The sequence below is a fragment of the Podarcis raffonei genome, chromosome 6, assembly GCF_027172205.1.
Source record: "Podarcis raffonei isolate rPodRaf1 chromosome 6, rPodRaf1.pri, whole genome shotgun sequence".
Taxonomy (NCBI): Eukaryota; Metazoa; Chordata; class Lepidosauria; order Squamata; family Lacertidae; genus Podarcis; species Podarcis raffonei.
Genome location: NC_070607.1, coordinates 42,917,073 through 42,938,225, shown reverse-complemented (window position 1 = coordinate 42,938,225; position 21,153 = coordinate 42,917,073). Strand labels below are relative to the sequence as shown.

The 21,153-nt window shown below is 41.4% G+C and overlaps 1 protein-coding gene across 3 annotated transcripts; it reads right to left on the bottom strand.

The window, feature by feature from the left end:
• Nucleotides 1-6,839: 6,839 nt before the first annotated feature.
• LOC128415735 (NADH-cytochrome b5 reductase-like) lies at nt 6,840-21,139 on the bottom strand. 3 transcript variants are annotated; one of them, XM_053392371.1, is made up of 7 exons: nt 20,746-21,139; nt 17,886-18,065; nt 16,056-16,204; nt 14,186-14,273; nt 10,468-10,572; nt 9,360-9,563; nt 6,840-8,879 (listed from the first exon to the last, which is right to left on the bottom strand). In XM_053392371.1, exons 2-7 carry the CDS (start codon nt 18,060-18,062, stop codon nt 8,676-8,678), a joined length of 927 nt encoding a protein of 308 aa, XP_053248346.1. In that variant the 5' UTR covers nt 18,063-18,065; nt 20,746-21,139; the 3' UTR covers nt 6,840-8,675. The 3 variants fall into 3 exon arrangements, with proteins under 3 accessions (XP_053248346.1, XP_053248347.1, XP_053248348.1); XM_053392372.1 differs by lacking the exon at nt 10,468-10,572; XM_053392373.1 differs by lacking the exons at nt 14,186-14,273; nt 16,056-16,204; nt 17,886-18,065; nt 20,746-21,139 and adding an exon at nt 12,632-14,174.
• Nucleotides 21,140-21,153: the final 14 nt, after the last annotated feature.

Genomic DNA, 21,153 nt, shown 5'->3' with positions numbered 1-21,153 from the left:
ATTTAGTATTTGTTAAGAGCATAAAGCATTATCAAACGGCATCCGGCCTATAGAAGAATAAATGTTTTGGACTCTGATTTGGCCTCCAAATTAGATGTAAAAGGCGGCATGGCTTCTGAAACATTAAAAGTTGTGTAGAAGATTGAATGGCATGCAAGCTGTATCTATTTATTTTATAAATTTAATAAACAAATTTTACTTAATTAACAATATTTTATTTGATAATAATATTTTTATTTAATAATTATAACTATTTTGTTTAATTAATAAATAAATTTTAAAAAGCTGTACCTGATGAAATTCTCAGTTATGCAACTATTAGAAGTGCAGGAAACTTGTCTTCCTTATAACTTAAGCTTCATAGAAGCCCAATGCGGTGTTTCACAGCTCCCGATCTCAATTAATGCAAATAATTATGACATGTGAGTCTTTCTCCATTCATGTCTGGAAAAGCTTCTTTTCCAAGGAGAAATTCCTTAAGGAAAGATGGTGAGCTTTTTTTTAAAAAAAACCCCAAACACCTCATCTGGCCCACTGAAACTTGTCTTTGCTAACGCTATTAGTCCTAGAATTAAATCTATTACTCAATGGAGGAATCAATATAGCTAGCTTTAGACCCCTCCACCCTTTTCCAGCCAACTGTTGGGCGTGTGAGTTGCGCCGGATGGAAACTGAGCATTAACATTTATGGTTCAGTGACATCCAGTGTTTTCTGGTGTTAAGTGCTCATGTAAAATGCATAAAGCTTAACACTGGGGTAAAAGGTGCTTTCTACAGGAGGTTGTGGTCAACTACCAGCATTTCACAGCCTAGCCAGTGCTGTCCACCTAATGAAGACTAATGTGGAATAGCTCCTGTCTCGTCCGCACAGTGTATTAAAGGGCTGACTACTCCGTTTACTTAAGCAAACAGGGAACTGTTACAAAGCCCTGAGGACCAATTATTAAAAAAACCCCTCTCCAGCATTAGATGAAGTGTTAACCACAGTGTCCGGGACAAATTCCAACTCGAGTAATGACATTCTATCTAAACTCCCTCTGCCTTCTTTTACCCTTTCGAAGGAATCAGGCTTGTGGTTAAAAACACCAAACAGTTGTGAAAAGAAATCTGGGGTCTATTCCTAACATGGCCGCTCACTTCTTATTTGACCTTGTAGACAAGTCACAAGTCGTGTCTGTTGGAGGCAGTTCTCGCAAAATGAAAATATGAAGTGAAATGGTGTGTGATTTCCATTTGAAGTACTGACAGTGTTTACATGATTTTCCCCAAGTTATCCTCAGGTATAAATTGTAGCACCCTCCATTTTGTACTTTCCCAGAGTACTTTGGGGGACACTGTGTGGGTGGGTGTAGGGTCTTCTTCTTCAAGCTGGGTTAAAACAAGAAGACACTCCACTCTCTGTGCTGCATGGTGATGGTGGTGGTAGTGGTTGTTGTTATTGTTATTATTATTATTAAAATTTGTATACTGCCCTAAACCTGCAGGTCTCGGGCGGTTTACAAGGTAATAAGTGGGCAAACGGGGATTTGAATCCACATCTCCACAGTTTGACACTATGGGTGGAAATCAACATCATGCTATTATGATCAGCATAAGTATATCTGAATGAGCATTACGGAGCTCCATGGTGCAGCCTCCAGACTCAGGGAATGCTCAGCAGGACTCAGCAAAGGTGCATACCAATTCTATTATCAACTCTCTCAGGACAACGACAAGAATCCACCAACAGCATATGAGTCAATATGGCTAACCTGATTCAAAAACACCCACCCACCCCACTCACACATGAAAACAAAGTTCAACACAGCCAATCACAAACAAGCAACCGCACCCTAGGCCAACCACAATTTCTCTCACCACCAAAGGAACACAAGCGAATAGCAAAGAGAACCTGCACAAACAACGCTGACACAAAAACCTACACATTCATTAAGCAAAATAGAAATATTGCCTCCCGACCCCACCCACCATGGCCCCCTCTACCTCTTCTCCCCTTTTTCCTTCTTAATGTAACCCTAATGTCTCAACAAATGAAACTGACCTATGGAAAATGTAACTTGAAAAAAGAGACATGGTGCATACCTTTGTAAACCAAGAAAACTTTAATAAAATATTTTTTTAAAAAAACTAAAAACTAAAAAACAAAACTGTCTCAGGATGTTGCTGGCCACTCTCTGGGCTACCATGCATAATGCCAATGGATACAATCATGGTGAATACAGTACACCTTTATTGCATCTCCACAGTGCTTGGCATTTGCTGTAATGGCCAGTGGATTACTTCTGAATTCAGAAATCCATCTCTATTTGCTGCATTGTGCTTTATGAGGCATTGTCTGTACGCTGTGCTGCAAGCCGCTTGTGTACTGAAACGAGCCGATACCCACTCAGCACATGTCAAATGCTGCACAACTCTGCTCAACTCAGTACAGGTTTGTTTTTCTGAATGGGAATCTCATTCTCATTTATACTTGGAATCTCATTTATACTTGGAAACACTTGCATGTAAGCTAAGAAGTTGTTTCTTGCCATAATATTGTGGTGTCCAGCAGCACCAACTTGTGCTTCTTCCTGATGTGTGACTGTAGCATGAACGTGCATAGATGGCGAAATGTGTTCAAAAGGGTGGCAGGTAACTGTATGTAGTTGCTTAGAGCCCATTGGTTAGTTCTGAGTCCTATTCCTCCTCCTTATTGACACCGTTAACCAAGGAATAATACAGCAATTGTGGTTGTGATTTTTAATCGCCGTTAAGTTCAATCGCCTTACTTTTAAGCAATCAGTTTTGACTGACTGAAGCATTACAGTCATTCGATACCATTTTATAGCATTCCATTTTTGCCCCTGCATTCTTCTGAGGAAATTGGGCATGCAGCAATGGGATCCCTTGCCCTAGCCTCTCTCAGTGAAGGACTCAATTCTATTTGCCTGGTTTTTCTTCATTCCTTTCTGGCTTGTTTCGCAGCCCCCCCCCCTCCGTTTTGCCATTTGCCGTGCACACAATGGACACAATGGCTTTGCTTAGCCAGGAGGGGGGGCAGAAGGACTGCAAAGAGGCGCCAGCTGTGACCTGAGCCCAGGAGACATCGTATTTCAGCCTTGTGACACATTTCACCCTCTCGTGACCTGGTGCCTGCGCTGCACAAGCTGTGTCTGAAATGGCAGAATTGTCATTTGTCAGTCAGATGGAGATGGAGGGGGAGGGAAGGAAAGGAAAGGAAAGGAAAGGAAAAGGGGGGGGGGGTCACGCAGAGGAACTACCAGGGCACCATTGCAAGGAAGGTGTCTACTTCAGCCTCTACACCTTGGTGGAATAAAGAATGAAAATGGGGAGGGCAGAAAGGGAATTTCGAAAGTCTGTTCATATGTTTTAGCAACCCCTAACTCAGCTTCTCTCCTCCCACAGCCCCCCAAACAGACATTTGTGTTTTTTTAAGTAAGTCATCTGGCATCATCCTTACAATTGTCTGGGAGATATCTAAAAGCTTAGAGTCATCCGATGCACTGAGCATACTGTTTTTGATTAATATATGGAAGCTACTAACTAAAAGTGTAAAAGTCCCACTGATGCGTTTATCACTTGTTAAGGGTATTAGAGCCTCCTGGTTTCTGGCCTTATCTATGTATTGCCTCTGGCTTCTCTTTTTTTCATATCACCTGTGGAGAGGCTGAGTGCTTGGCTGTGAATCCAAATCACAGTTGGTTTTCCCAACTGACTATTCTCCCCCTCCCTAAGCCTTCTTTTGGCTTTTCTTCAGGCCAGATCCCACCTGTGACCCACTTGTAGCTTTCTCAACTACCTCTCTCTCCAGAGTGACCCCAGCAATCATCATCATTCTTTACCAGAGAATCGCATCCCGCTTCTTAAACTCCTCACCATTGCTTTGACCTCTTTGCCCAGAAGGGTTTTAGGGTCTTTAATTGCTGCATGGAAAGCACAAATTCAGCAAGTGATGCTTTTCCAGGCACACAAATATACCCACTAAATGTCTGCTAGTCATGCAGCCATAAAAAACACAGAGCTCTGCAAGAATATAAAGGTTGCTATGAAATCTAAGCATATGTTCCCCTACCTTCACTTCTTAGCAACCAAGTAGAAGAGCTGATGTATTCTCCTTAAGACCCGACATGGACAGCTTCTCACTCCAGTTTTCAAGTATTAGGTAAGCATATCTTCCATCTACCTGAAAAACATGGCCTGCTCCACATAGAAGGTACAGTGTGTGTGGGTTTCTGCATGGAACAGGAAGCATGTGTAGGCTTCTGCAACTAGATGAGCTCACCTTCTTTCTATCTAGGAGGGTCAACAAATTCAAATTTAATTTAATTTCCTGCTGTAGAGCAACTGCAGGACTGTGCATTGTGAGTAGGAGCACCTGTATAGTGGGGGCAATGGCCTTTCAGATAGACCCCTGCCAGCTGCCACTGTATGTACACACAGCGTGTCTTTCATCGAAAAGGCTTTAATTCCAGTTAAAGAACTGTCATAGACCTGCCATAGCCAATGCAAGACAAGCCTATCAAACAAAGCAGGGTTGTTACCCATCCCTGCCTTTTGGGGTGCTTCCAGGTGTGCTTTTAAAAAAATCGATTGAGCATTCATTTGTTTGCTGGGAGGTTAGATGACATTGCATCAAAGCAGGTGTTCTCTCTTAGGTTCCATTGCATTTTTGCATCATGTTCCTTATTGAAAAACGTCTATTTTCTGGGGCGAAGTGGATTTGTTGCACAAGACCTTCTAGTCAAGGACTGTGAGCAACATCATGGGAGGAGCGTTTCCAGCTACCCCAGCCTTTAGAAGCCTTATAAGCTGCTGCAGGAGGAACTGCATGGGAGAAGCATTTCTAGGACCAAGGTGAAACTCTCAAGCTCCCTGGTTATTTCTAATGTTGTTGATGTAATGTTGTTATATACAGCACAGAGAAGTTGTTGTTTTTTGTATGCTATATTTGCTGTTATCTTGCGATGGTTGATCTTGAGATGTTTTGCCGTTTGTTATAAGCTGCTTCGACCATGATTTTTTTCTGGAGAAGTATCACAGAACTGTAGAGTTGGAAGGGACCCTGAGAATCATCTAGTTCAACCACCTGCAATGCAGGACTCTCAATTAAAGACTACATGGAAGACGACCATCCAACCTCTGCTTTAAAACCTGGAAGGAAGGAGAGTGCACCACTTCCCTAGGGAGTCTGTTCCACTGTCAAGCGGCTTTTCCTGTCAGAAATTTATTCCTGATGTTCAGTAGGAATGTCCTTTCTTGTAACTTGAATTCATTGGTTCAGCTTCTAGCCTCCGGAGCGGGAGAAAACAAGTTTGCTCCATCTTCCATGTGACAGCCCTTTAGATATTTGAAGATGGCTATCATATCTCCTCTCAGTATCCTCTTTACCAGGCTAAAAACATACCCAACTCCCTCAGTGAGTCAACTACCAATGTGTCACCTGTATTTGCCTGTACTTGATTGAATTCCACCCCAAAATAGTGAGAGTCTGGAAGAACCTCAAGTTACAGATTTCTGATTCACCTGCACAGGAAAGCTCAGGCAGGGAGTGTTTACCAGCAGAATTTGCTCATGTCACTTATGAACCAGTAAAATGTGTCATTCTCATCACAACCTTGAGTGATGAAATAAGACACATTTTAAGAAGTTTGCCCATCCACAGTATAAGCTAATTGTCAATGTTGTCACTGGCAGCAAAGACAGAGATGACACTACTGATACAGTGGTGATAAGCCAGTGTCTCTGGGGTCCCTGTTCAGACAAATTCACTTCCTTAACAGTATGGAAATCAAATACTCATTTTTGTTGTTTCGGTGCATGCCATATACTTTTGACTGACTGCTGAAAAAATTACACCTTTCATATCTTTCCTGTATGACTAAAAAAAGAAGCAGCAGCTTTTTAGGCATGTTTGACTAACTTATTAATAGTCCCATTCAGTTAAAAGCATAATGGAAATGACACATCTAATTCTATGAATTTAAAGCTAAACACAATCTTGTGTGTCAAAGAACTCAAGTCAGTATCGTTGCTTTGACAGTGAAATCTGAAACATGTTTACTCAGAAGTCAATCTAAATTCAGTGGGACTTACTCTCCAGCAGATGTATTTAGAATGGCAGTCTGAGTCATTCGAGAATAACTACTGCTATCTCACATATTATGTAGTGCAAAAACACAACATTTGATGGACAAGTTTCTATTTCTTACAACAAAATCCTATAGTGTACCTAAATGCTTACCACTGCTTGTGCCAACACAAGCTAATTACTATCTACCCATAACTATTATTAAATCAACACAGGAGCAAAGCTAGAAGAATTATATGACATTCCCACAACTGCTTAATGCCTCCATGAAGCATAACATTATACTGTACCAAAAAAATACCTCCAGTGCTTAAGCAAGGAAAGAACTGACAACGATGGCTCTGAGATTGTATCTCCTGTCTCCTAAAACTTTAGCAAGCAGCAACCACAGAGGATAGGGGATTTCAGTGATAATGAGAATGTTCTTTTCCCTGTTAAATGTAGATGCATACATGTCATAGAATAATAGAATTGTAGAGTTGGAAGGGACCCTGAGGGTCATCTAGTCCAACCCCCTGCAATGCAGGAATCTCAACTAAAGCATCCATGGCAGGTGGCCACCCAACCTCTGCTTAAAAACCTCCAAGGAAGGAGAGTCCACAGCCTCCCAAGGGAGTCCATTCCAATGTCTAACAGCTCTTCCTGTCAGAAAGTTTTTCCAGATGTTTAGTTGGAATCTCCTTTCTTGTAACTTGAAACCATTGGTTCGAGTTCTACCCTGTGGAGCTGGAGAAGACAACCTTGCGCCACCTTCCATGACAGCCCTTCAGATAGTTTTCTATTACAACAATCCAATCCAATAACAACCTCATTATAACAATGCCAAATTATAATACAATTAATAATACCAATCATTGAGATGCCAAATTATACAATTTAGTAGGGACACTTGAGTAGGGATTTAGTTAACAGGCTACAACCATTAAGTGACTGTTTTGCCCTAGGGCAAGGAGAGTGAGATACCATCCTGTCCTGTTCAAGCAGTCTTGCCAGAGGATAGAGTCAGGTTGTACGATTCAAGTTCTCCATGTGAACAGAGAAATAAAGAGGAGCAATTGATTATCTTGATTCTTATCATATTATTCCCCAAAGATCCAGGACTGTCTATTTGGAAAGAATCATGGTGACATAGCTAAAGCGTTACATTTTTCTATATACAGCGGAACCTCTCCCTATCCTCCCACCTTCAGATACTACTAATTCAGTTTTGAGTTCACCCATCTCTCTTGTGACTCCACATCAGTGTAACCTTATGGAAATGATATCCTCTTTTATCTGCTGTCTGATTACTCAAATGTTTTCTGTGCTCGTGAGGCTATTTAGATAAATTGAATTGCACAGTATATGAAGACATTTTTACATATTATGGAAGCATTTTAAATGCCACAAGAAATGATGGGAGTAGTGTGCTATATTTCTGAGCACTGTGTAGATTGGTCATGATTTTTAACATGAACAGCTTTCAGTAGCTTATTTGACTGTAAATTCTTTACAGGCTAAAACGTAGCCACAAATACATACATTATGTACACATATGAACATAAATCTGCATGGTACTGAGGCAGACCATTGTTCCTCCTTTGAAGAGAAGATGCCAGAGACTGGTGCTGGGAACTTGTGTATGCAGAGCATGTAGCTACCACCAAGCTATGACCCCTCCCTATGCTGGAAGCAAAGCTTTGTAGATGTATTCATTTTTCAGTTCTGCGCTGAGAAAAGTAGAACATCATGGGGTATTTCCCCCTCAAAGAGGCTTCTATGACTAACAACAGAAACCCAATGCAATTTTCCATTATGTGTATTAATTAGATCAGGCTAAGGTTTCCGGTTTCCTCGGTCTACAGATCAATATCCTCCCAGCTCTGAAATAGATCAAATTTAGGCCTTTTGTTATAAAGTGAAGTTGAAGCTCTCTTTTTTTGGTTCCTTATTGTACTGCAGATTCTGCCCTCTGAACTTGAATGGTGGGCAGTGGAGTCTGACCACAGTTCAGCAAAACTTAGTCATGACTAAATTCCATGCTATTGCTCTCAATGGGGCTTAAATATGACAAGTCTCTTGTTGGACTGTGCCTAGGGCACCTGGGCACCTAGGGATGGGCAATGGGGATTCAGCTTCAGTGCATTGGTTCATATCCAGCCCATCACTGCTTCTAAGTGTGAGTCCTGAGGTGCTCTCCTGATTCAGATGGAACAGAGATAGAGCTGGGCATCACCTGCATACTGATAACATCTCTCTCCCAATCTCCTGATGACAGCTCTCAGCAGCTTCAAACTGATGTTAAATGCCATGGAGGACAAGATGGAGCTCTGTGGGATGCCACAGGACAATTCCCATGGTGCTGAGCAATAGCTTCCCCATAATTGCTTTCTGGAAACAGTCAAGAATAACTGGCTGCAAGTGGAACCAGGCTTTTATCACTAACTGTGGTATCTGCTCATTCATGGGATTGTTTAGCCAACTCCTAGGACACAGAAGGCATAAATTTGGATGGATTGGCACAGCTAAACATTTTTTAAAAATCCAATCTGACCAAAGGCAGATTAAGGTTATTCGTAGCAAAGATACCTTGTTTGTTTAAAGTCTGTTAAAATATAAAATAAGAATCTTCTTTAAGCCCAATGGCTTTCAAAGATCTCTCCATCTCTTCACTAAATGTCACAGAGCCGCATATCAATACGTAAGGTTGTCTTCTGCATGTGTTCACCATACTCTTAATCACGTCCTCGTTTATCCGACCAAGGTAAGTGTTTTTTTGAAAGCTCCAAGGCAGATTTTCAAGTGAATGTTCCTGAAGAGGCAAAAGTATAAGACACTTTAAAATCATCTCAAAGAAACATATGGCAAATACTAAATTAGCCTTGAGCTATATTAATCCCGTTTTTCTCTCCTGGATGGAAGGAGAAGAGGTGGGATGTAGAGACCACTGGCTTTTGTCAGGCCAGGATGTAGCCTTCTGTACAAAGATAAGAGTCACATCCATTGCTCTGCCTGCTTTCGCTTCCGGATCCACTCAGCCCTGGCATGTGGCCCCTGGAACACTGTATATGAGGGGGTGCGGCTCTTGGGCTGCCAAAGGCTCTACATGCAAACATGGGCTTTACTACCTAGCTTTGGTCCTTTTCCCAACTAGGAAGGCTAGACATGACAAGGTTTTCAGTGCAGGACTGAACCACTTGCAATACATATAGCATGAAGGTTCATGCATCAACCGAGGGGAAGGTTGCCCCACTGTCCCATGAGAAGGAAAAATTGCCTATTAGAATATTACCTGGCTTAATACATAAAATGCCCTTATGTTCCAGAATCGAGATTGCTCTTGAAGAAGAGGCTTCATGTAGATATTTTCAAAGTTCCTGAAGCAGCCCACTAGAGTTACAAATGTTTCATCATCCTCATTCTCTGTTATGTACTGAAGAATAGGAAGCATTGGTGCTAGACCAGTACCAGAAGCAAGCATGAGAAGTTCTCCATACTGAAAATGAAGCAGAAGATGCCAAATACATCTGAGTCACTGGAACTGGAAAAACACTACAACAGAAACTGAATTTCAGCGCCAATTCATCATTTCATCCTATAAAAAAAGTGTGAACGCTGCATAACTCAGGGATTATCTTTTCTCCTTTGGCAATCGTGTCCACTGTGATGAACTGAGAAAGCTTTACTTGGCAATAAGTCCCAATGAACTTTTTGAATAGACATGAGCTTGTTCCAGAAAGTGCATGTCATGCTAAATCATGGTCAGTATTGAAATTCAGATGAGAAGGAAGCTTCAAGAGGGAAGGAAACAAACATGGTAGGAGGACAGTGCTCAGAAAGGACTCAGACTCCACCGTTTATCTTTTCTGTCTCTTGTGGTTTGCAATATTAACAGGACAATTCTAAGTATGTTGACTTGGGATGGAATTCTATTTTGTTCAATGGGGAGTGCATCCTATTTAGGATTACAGCCTTAATTATCAAATATAAAAGAAAATTATGCTAAATCTGACTCGACTGCTATTCTTGATCATCTGCTATATTTTCTCCTCTTGTTCTTTTTAAAAGAAATTGCATCCTACACAGATCCATGTCAAAGCTCTGAAGCACTGTGGTGAAAAATCTGAAAAACCCTACCCTCATCCTTAAACCCTAATGGTTTTCCCCTCATTTCCTGAAACCAAAAATAGGAACCCAACTATTTGGTATTTGACTACTTGTAATAATGGCCTTACATCTGATTGCATCTCATTGGTATTGTATTGTCCATTTTATTTTATATTACATTTTTAGATATTATTCTGTTAGCTCCCCTGTGATTGCTATGTAGTGAAGGGGTTGAGAGGGGGGTTGTGTGTGTGTGTGTGCGCGCACGTGTGCAAGTATATATATGGCTTTACTTGATTGGCTGAATAAGGAAAACCTCCAAATGGTCCTCTCCAACAAACCGAATCTCCTTCTTTCCAGGATTTTACATATTGTGACATGAGTCCATCTTCATAGCACTTGTAAAGAAAACACAAAACAAACAAACAAAAACATTTTTGAGAGGAAAACCTCATGTTTATATTCTACAAATAAAATTTCATAAACTAGAACAGAAAGTCTTCTATGCATTTTTTAAAAATTGCTTAAAATATATATTAAAGGTCTAGCACAAAGAGATTTAAATTAATCTAGGACATGAGTTACGAATCTAGCATTATTATTTGTTAATTCGCTCAAGTGTATGCAAAATAAAGATTGTCTATTGCTTGTATTGTGATTGTGCTGACTAAGCTGGGTGGCAGATAAAACCACTCAGGTATTTTAAAACCTGCTCTGACTGCAAATAGCCTTTGCACCCGATACTAACAGATACACAAAATAGCACCTAACACATGCAATCATTTATTCATAATGGAACTCTGTGCATTTATAGGAAAAAGGGAGCTTTCTGAGTAGTAAAATTCAAGTGCACAATGCCTCTTCGGTCATTTGTTCCAGGACTTGTATATTCTGCCTTTTTAATGCTTCCTTCATCTATGAGTTTGGAGTGAAAGTAGTTCAAGCTAAGACAATGTATCACACAAAAATCTGATCACAGCACCAGGCCTTATACTTCCTCTACAATAATGAATGTAAAAAGCATCTGCATCTAGGAAAAAACAGAGTTGGCTCAATCAGCACAGCATGAGACTCTTAATCTCAGGGTCAGGGGTCAATCCCCACACTGGACAAAAGATTCTTGCGTTGAAGGGGGTTAGACTAGATGACCCTTGTTGTCCCTTCCAGCTCTACAATTCTATGATTCTAAGAAGAGAAATAGCTATGCTTAAGGTGGCCAGCTTTACACAGACTCTGCTCCTATGTCTCTGGCATGACACACAGAAAAAAAATTCCCAGAGGGAGAGTCTATTGCAGCAAAAGCAACACAGTGTGTTGCAGCACCTTAAAGACTTAAGAATTTATCATGGCATAAGATTTCATGGATTAAAGTCAACTTCATCCACTGCAGCGGACTCTAGTCCATGAAAGCTTATGCCACAATATATGTGTTAGCCTTCAAGGCATAGCTGTCAACGTGTCCCTTTTTTAAAGGGAAATTCCCTTATTCCGAATAGGATTCCTCGCAAGAAAAGGGAAAAGTTGACAGCTATGCTTCAAGCTGCTACAGGTGGTCTTTGCTGGTTTTACAATTGCCATTTAGCAGATGGAGCTTTTCTTATCACGTATCTTCATCTCAGGAAACATTGCTGATAAATGTCTGCATGCCAGGCTGCTGTTAAAACTTTAGGAGCTGTGGCAGGGTGGAGTTGCTGGTATATCTCTAGCCATAGTGAGAAGAAAGCAGAAGAGGATGTTAAATTCAAGGTGTGAAGAGAGAGAAGACTTCAGTTACATTTCCCATTTGGTGAGAGATTGGTTGCAGGAGACAGAATGTATTTGGAATCCAATAGGTTCCTTCCTCGTTCTAATGGGGAAATGACCAAACTGGTTTGTAATGAATTCTTGTAAATAGAAGAGCAGGAGAAACTCCTGAAGAGAAAACCTCTATGCCAGGTTTTACACCAAAAAACACCATAACATTATAGAATCACTCAAAGGGAGGGTTAAGCGCAGAAAATCGCCACTCACTTGCACTTAACTGTAGTATCACAAATGCAGCGCCATAATCATGGGACACAGGGGTGTCTGAACAGCACTTGGATTGCATAGTAATAATAATAATATAGTACTTCCAAAAATTGCCTGAATAGTGAGAAATACACTACAATCTACAAAGCCAAGTTATACAAACGGGTGCTTTACGATGGGTGTTCCATCTCTTTTGTTACTGCCAGAGAATAACTATGGTTCCTTTTGGGATGAAAGGTTCTATATAAAGGGAAGGTGTTATTACAATCATTACTACTATTATTGAAATGCAAAACTTGTGTGTAATAAGCAAGTATATATAAAATTTCACAGTCAGCCTATAAAGGTAACCTATTAATGCAGCTCAAATGTAGCATTTCCCCCTCCAATTGCCACAATAATGGTGAAATGATCCACCCACAAGTGTCTTATAAAAGCTATACACACCTCAAAAGGAGTATAATTCATGCTCAAACTATCATGCAATCAGTGATAAAACCCTGAAAAGCACACATTCCTGGAGGGTGAGCAGAGGGCAAAATGATGGGTCCCTGTGACCCACCTGGAAGATCTAGTGCTTGAGGTTTGAGATTTACAGTGAAATCTATCTTCCCCTGAGAAGGTGTAAAGACAGATTAAAAAGATAGACATGATTTTGATATTCCTAGGCTCATAATTATTTATGTTTGCACTGATCCTTGTTAGGCTTAGCCAACATTCCTTCTGAACATAAGGACTCAAAGGCTGCAATCAATAAATCTCTTAATCCCATAGAGAAATCATTGAATTTACTCAGGAGAATTGCCTTATGCAGTGATTGACACTGATCCTAAAAACATTACAGCTGTCTTACGGCATGGAATGGCAGGCACTGTAGTTACTACAGTTTCCTGCTGTGGTCATTCTGGCTACACTGCCTGTAACATACCATAGCAATGTAACAGATGACTACTAATATAGGCACAAAGATGGATCCTATATAGATGGCTCCATATTGTCCAAAATGACAGATGAGCCACCCTCAACCCTTTTACCCCCCCACCTCATCATCACAAAACCCTTCACAATGACAAAATGCTGCAGCCCAACATGCACCAAGTAGATGCCCTTCTCTAAGAACAACTTGGCTTAACCATGAAGTAAAGCCTGTTGAGCTGTCAACTCGATTGACTTGGGTGCAGTCTATACATACGGCAGAATGACGGGGTAAAATGGACAGAAACAATTCAGATGGGAGGTAGGATGGGAACGCATTTTAAGATTCTCCCTTGTGTTGAAAGCTCACTGCAGGTAGAAAACTATGGATTAGGGAAAGTTGTACTTATTTATGGGGGGGGGGGGAACCCTTGCATTCTGCTATCCCCTTCGGAAATGGAGTTGCTCCAAAATGTTAACAAGGTGTAAACAGCCATAAAAATAACAACAACAGTAAAATAACATGTTATTAAAACAAATACCAAAACCAACTAGGTCTAAACACAGCGTCATGAAACAGGAAGGCACGGAGAGCCAGAGCTAACAATAAATAAACAGAATAAAGCAACAGCAGAACCAAAGCCTCGCGGTGCTGTTGTTTCTCTTAAAAAAGGCATAAAATGCCAGCAGAACACAAACAGAGAGGAAGATAACCTAATCTCTTGAGGCAGGGAGTTCCATATGTGGCACACTGCCACAGGAAAAGCCCTCTTGCATGTGCCTCAAAAGGCAGTGCTACATGTAGTACATGCCATTTTTTTACTTGCAGGAAGTTTCTGAAATGGTACTGCCCAGAATCCCGTCACTCCAGTCTACCACCTCATCTCGCTGCATGAGTAGCCCCGTCTTTACTTCAGAACGAGGGGAGGGGGGCAGAATTCCACATATTGATTAGGACTAACAAGCCAAATCTTTGACTGCAGGCCTCTAGTTATTAAAGTACAAAGCTAAGCACTCCGCTGGCCTAGAAGATGACATGATTCCTACGTCAAGCTGTTAATCTATAGAACAAAGGCCGCTATTTACCTTTATTAAAACTTCAAAGTGCCCTTCAGCATTCACAGGAGTAATTGGAGTATAGGCTCTCTGAACCTCCAAACCATTCACTAGTCCTCTGAGGAAGGAAAAAAGAGAGAGAGAAAGAAAGATAGAGGAAGGGAACCCTGATCTGAATCCCTTACAATTCCTGTCAGCAAAGTACTGCTCTCTCAGCAAAGGCTGCTGCCTGAAAAGCACTGCAGGTATCCTTCCTCCTTCCCCATGGGCTGTCCTTTGCCAAGCCAGACAATAGATCATTCCCTCCCATTTTGCAGTGAAATCACAGAGATTCAAGGCATTGAAATAACCTCAGATTTCTCTGTCACACACCTCCCTTAACAATCCTTCCCTTTCCTGGGGCCAGATGAGCTACATGGCCAGCCTAGCTATTTTGTGAAATATAGCTATGTTGCTCACAGAGTAAGGGAATTATAGAACTATACTAAGGGGGGGGGTTATAAATGGTCTTGGACAGATAGTGAATACATGGAAATAATATTAACAAACAATATTCCACACTCATAAAATTTTGAATTTGGGAATGCTCCCAACTAAATGTGCAGAAAGAATAACTTAAACAGTCATGCAAAATCAGACCTATCTCACAAAGGTTGCACAGAGGTCAATGATACTACTCCTAGGCTTAATCCATTGTATTCCTACATGTGTTGGAAGGAGCCCGGAATGAACCATGCTGCTGTCGTGGTGCTGGCAACTTCACCCAGTTTATAGAAACTGACTTAATCACAGTCATCTTAAAAGTCCAAAAATGACTTGGGAAGCAATGTACCTCTTGGCTTCCACTGCCAATCAATTGCACATCAACAACAGACAACTTTTCAACTCAGAATAGTCAATTCTTTTATCCTTAATGAAGTTTTGTGAGGCATCTAGCTGTTACAGTGACGTGGAGGATATATAGTGAACACTAAAAGTTTCCAACAGCAGCTTTATTAATCTGTTTTCAGTGGGCGTCAGGCCTTTCGGATAGATGCTCAGTGTGATAGTCCTCCCACAAAGGGGAGGGGGGAAGTCCAGGAGATTCTTTGGAATCTTGATTTTATGTTGTATGTTGCATACGTGATTGTAAAATTTTAATCTGAAAAGCCAAATAAACAAATTTTTAAAAAAGAAAGATATTATGGTCAGGGTGTTGGTGTTGGACCACAGAATCTAGAGACTGCACCATCATTCAGTTATAAGGTTCACTTGGGAAACTTTGATCAGTCACGCTAACTTATTTCACAGAGTTCCTGGGAGGGCAAAATGTTCCCACATACCTTAGAGCAGGCATGGCCAAACTCGGCCCTCCAGATGTTTTGGGACTACAACTCCCACCATCCCTAGCTAACAGGACCAGTGGTCAGGGATGATGGGAATTGTAGTCCCAAAACATCTGGAGAGCCGAGTTTGGCCATGCCTGTCTTAGAGGAAGGGTGGGATACAAAGGTAACTCATAACATAAATAATATGAAAGGTGGCTCTGTACTTCAATGGGCATAACTTCCTCAGGGGGAAAAGTTAATATACTTTCCCTAGGTGTTGGTACGTGACGATCATTCCAATACACATTTGCTTTTCACCTTTTCCCTTTCTGTAAATTGGCTTTCTTACCCCCACTTAATTTTTCTGCCTCCAATACAACTAAAATGGAAGGAAAAGCAAGTGTAGGGTAGCATATACCATAAAATTAACAAGGTTAATAAGCTCAGTGAGCTCACAAGTTCTTTCAACAGAGCCAATCTGGGAGCACAGAAATTATGATTTACTTGGCATGAAATCTTTGTAGCTCAACAACAACAAAAAGAAAGTTAAATCACATACTGAGGCCTGTTTAACTAGAGACTTAGTACAGTACCTTAGCACAATATGTTGTCCCAAACTCAACCCTAGGCTGCTATTTCCAGGCAATTCAAATTTATACTGGTAGGTGTCCTCTGCCAGCTGATCCACAGAGCTTATGATGAAAGCTGTAAACGTTTCTGGAGTTAGTTCTGAATTACTACACTGCAAAAGCAACAATAAATAATTACAAGGTTAAGCAATGCCACCCTCTTTTCTTTTTAAAAAAAAATGTGAGTGAATTCTGCCATGGTGAAACATGTTACTGCAAAACACACACACACAGCCTGCCACACACACAAATTTTAAAGACTGAATACATCTGGTCTCAATAAAGTGTTAATTCAGTAAGTAATTATTTGTGAAGTCCCATTTTAATCTGCTTGCCTTTTTTACAATTATGACCATAACAATATGCTGATAATGATTTTGGAAGGTGAGAAACTAAAGGTATGTCCACACAGAAATAGTAATAGCACTCCCAAAAGATGATGGAAGGCCATCTAGGAGGTAATTTTCTACCTATCTCAAGGAACGGATGGGCATTCCTCCTTAGTTTGCAGTCTCTCTCAAAAGCAATTTCTTATTTTTCTCCAGACCTCCCACTAGGGCTGCCGTCTTTCTTCCTTTGCAAAACTCCAGCGCTTTTAACAGCTCCATGTCTGCAAGAATTACATGAGCGAAGCTTCTCACAGTACAAAGATCCACTGAAGAGAATAGCTTATTCGGGCCTCCAGGCAATCTTTAGAAGCAAATTTTGCATTACCAATTTGTTCAAGACATGTTTTATCTTTTTCAGGGCACGTGAGCCATTCATTGTGTGGCCCCTGAATTTGATTGAAGTCTCAAGACTTCAGATTTGGAACAAGGAATCATAAAGAAAAGCACCTCTGAGCATGTGCCTCAGCCTTAGCCCTGGCACATCAAAATGGCTTCCAGGCCAATGGAAAGGGCTTCCAAGCAGGCTTGAACCTTAATACCTATCGTTTCAAATATATAAAAAAGCATTTCTCTTTGTTTCTTCATTTCCTTGTTCTCATTTTCCCAGCATGCATTTCACAACCCTATGCGTTTTTAGTCTGAAGTAGGACCCATTGTGTTCAATGGGGCTTAGTCTCAATGGGATCGGCACCTCAGTTCCTAGCATCCTTTCTCAGGTATTACTCCAATAAGCAACATCATATTTTAAAGGGATTTGTGCTTGCCCTCAGTTGTTGGGTGCTTGAGGTGCGTTAACAGAATTGGAGAAAGCCCAGATGGCACAATGGGATAAAACTGAATTATGAGTAAGTTGTGATGTTCATCAATATGAGAGATGCTGGAAAGGAATGTATTCTCCTGCATGGATTACTATATATTTTCTTGCATTTAAAATGTAATGTTAATTAAGCTTACATATTTTACTGCTTTTTATTGGAGCAAAAATACTTGCAAGATTTATTGGGAAGACAATATGGCAGCAAACTATAATTACAAATATTAAAGTGGGAAATTTGATGAGTGTTATAAAACACTTTTTCTAATAATTCTGCATTCAAGAGACTGACAGGAGAGAAACAAGTCAAAGACATAAACTTTTTGAAACATACTCATATTAAACTTCTAATTAGATATAAAAAGGACAAAATACTGTTTTGGAAAGTAACTGCAAAGTAACCATGTCTCCTCAGAAATAAGGCCTACTGAATGCAGTGGGGCTTACTCCCAGGTGTGTGGGGTTAGGATTGCAGCCTAAATAGATATACCTGAACATACAGTAGATCAATTTGAAATCAATGGGATCTATTTACAAGGGGGGGGGGAATAGGACCCAGATGAAATATTAACATAATTTTAAGATTTCTACTTGCTGTTTCTTCCTTGTCAGGAGGCTTCTGTCTTTTTTTGCCTTGGCCTTTTCCCACTGCTCCAGCTCGTCCTGATACGTGTCATAGACACAAGGTTTGCAGCCACTACCACAGCACTGGGATGGCAATGGCTCTTTGGGCTTGAGAGACAGCCAGTCATCTTCACTATCATCCATTATCTAGAAAATATAACACTCAGTTTCAAACTGTTGGATGGAGATGATCTGTCCCTACCACAATCAACATGTATTTTAGCACATTCTAGCTGAATTCCTTGCTTGGAAGCACTTCATTTTTTATTGATAATGTTAATATTACTTGTAAACCTCTTAGGAAATTTTGTTATGACCAAGTAGTAAATAAATCTTGTTAAATTTAACACTTATATCTGATTTTAATCTATTTTTGGAATATTGTTATTTTTAAGTTTTGGTATGTTACTACAGTATTTGTTATTTTGCTTCATGATATACACATGTAATCAACTGTAACCTTCTACAGCATCATACTTTACTTTGGATTGATGGTGCAGGTCCTACCCCTTAGAAACAGGTTAAACAGGTCATTTTTCCTCCTTCCAACTCTCTACAGAAGCAAAGGCGTCAAAGAGAATGTAAAATCTGTTGTCCCAACAGCGAAAATGTCGAGGCTGTGGATCCTGTCCCCAGTATGTTTTAGGAGCTAAACCTCTGTAAACCTGATCAGAGTTCAGTATGTCATCCTTTCGTATAATGTGGTTGTTTTAGGAAAAACTATCTTGCTGGACTCTTCTGAAGTTACATAATCAGGGGAGGCTGACAGTTTTACATGTACAGTGGTGCCTCGCAAGACGAAATTAATCCGTTCCGCGAGTCTCTTCGTCTTGCGGTTTTTTCGTCTTGCGAAGCACGGCTATTAGCGGCTTAGCGGCTATTAATGGCTTAGCGGCTATTAACAGCTTAGCGGCTATTAACGGCTTAGCGGCTTTAAGAAAAAGGAAACAAACTCACAAGAACTCGCAAGACGTTTCGTCTTGCGAAGCAAGCCCATAGGGAAATTCGTCTTGCGGAACGACTCAAAAAACGGAAAACCCTTTCGTCTAGCGAGTTTTTCGTCTTGCGAGGCATTCGTCTTGCGGGGCACCACTGTACACATTTACATTAAAAAATCCAATCTGGATGTATTCACAAACTAGCTAAGAGCCATATTGGGTTGTGGCTACAGATGTCTATGCACCTTGTCTTACATAAATATGAGTACAGTAATGGCCACCAACTTTACAAACAGGTTTAGACAAACTCATGCGGGATAAGACTATCGACAGCCACTAATCATGATGGCTGTGTTTCTACCTCCAGTATCACAGGCTGCATATCTCTAAATAGCACTTGCTGGGAAACACGAGCAAGGAGTATTGTGGCACTCATGTCCTTTCCAAAGACATTTGGCTGGCCACTGTGAGAACAGGATGATGACCTTCATTTCATCCAGTACAGCTCTTCTTTATGTTCTTAAGATCAAAATGTACAGGCCAGGAGGATTCTGGGAGTTGTATTAAGCACCATTAACAATATATGCCAACTTCCCATATTTTCCAGGTACAGTCTTGATAAATTACACCCTTGATCAATTACAGTCCATATTAACATTATCAGCTTTTTAAACAAAAAGGCAGGAAATGGATAGAATCAATTAATATTTTCATTAGCACATATGCACAAGGTAAGTCGTTCTTGAGATTTCTAGTCAGAATGTTAATGTGAGGGAGGGACAAGAGCTGTTTGCAAATGATCCCAAGTTCAGCCATTGGCATTTACTGGTAAGCTGAGAAAGTCCCTTGTTTGGAACACTGGAGAGATGCTCAGTGCAAAAGATATTGAACTAGATGGACCAATGGCTCTGACTTGTAAGGCAGTTTTCTATGTCCCGTTTTCCACTAAGCAGTGCTAGGAGGGTTATTATTTGACCAGTCCCATTAATGCTACAAACATCGATGGCGGTGGCACATCAAGAACAGAAAGTTGTGTGGTTCTGACTATAGCTTAAATTCAGGTCCACACTCCTGCCTACTTTCCTGTGTTGTGCTGCTGCCTCTGCCCTTGCTTGGTAGGTCAGAGGCAAAACTACCTAAAGGTGTGTGGCGTGGGCTGGCTTTGTATAAGGTAATGTGACCGGGAAGGGACACCCAGGTTCAAATCGCTGCTTATTCACAAAGCTCACTGGGTGATCTTGGCCCCATCACCCTCCCTGCCACCTACCTTACAGGGCTGTTGTGAGCATATTATATGTGCTGCTCTAGAAGAGGGATAGGGTATAAATGAAATAATGAGAAAGATACGATGCACCGTAGTGTACATGTCTGTAGGCCTGTCACTGCCTCTCAGCCTAATTTACCTTAGAGGTTCTAGTTACAGGTAGGTAGCCGTGTTGGTCTGCCGTAGTTGAAACAAAATAAAAAAATTCCTTCCAGTAGCACCTTAGAGACCAACTAAGTTTGTTATTGGTATGAGCTTTCGTGCGCATGCACACTTCTGAAGAACCAACTGTCTCTAAGGTGCTACTAGATGGAGTTTTTTTATTTCGTTACCTTGGGTTGTTGTGGGGATTAAATGAGAACTGTGTATGCCGCCTTGAGATACTTGGTGGGGGGATATAAATGCAATAAATAATGACATGAGGGGCAGGAGAAACTAATCGAATTATTTGGACTTTGGCTTGCATTGGCAGCCCATGAACAAGGAGCCTCTCTCTCTCTCTGCAGGCTGAGCGCCCCTCGATCTCCCCCATATGGAAGCTGCTCCACACCAAGCCGGGCCATGGGGGGCCACCAAGCTCAGCCCCTGCTGCCACCCTCCAGAGCTTCCAGCAGCGATGCCCTACCTGGAGACGGGAAGGGGTGAAACCAAGACCTTTCGCATGCAAAACGTGGACAGTCAAAGGTGCTTTAATCGCAGCAGAGCAAGGTGGTGGTGGTTGTTACGGGGGTTAAATGAGGACGCGGGAGAACCATGCACACCGCCCGGAGCTGGGGGGGCTCCAAGTGCAGCAAGCGCCGTGCACTGGCAATGCCCCTCCGTTGCGAAAGCGCCGCGTCCCCTGGAGAAAAGGGCAGGATTAGTCGCCACGTTGCGAGGCGGGACGCTGTTCTTCTGCCCTTGAGGGAACTGGAGGCGCTTCCACCGGCTGCGTCATGGGCAGGGAGAGCCACCGCCAGTCCCCTCAACGGCGAACCCCCGACCCGCTTCCTTCCCACGCCGGGCCCGGACAAGCGCCGAGTTTGCGCGGTGG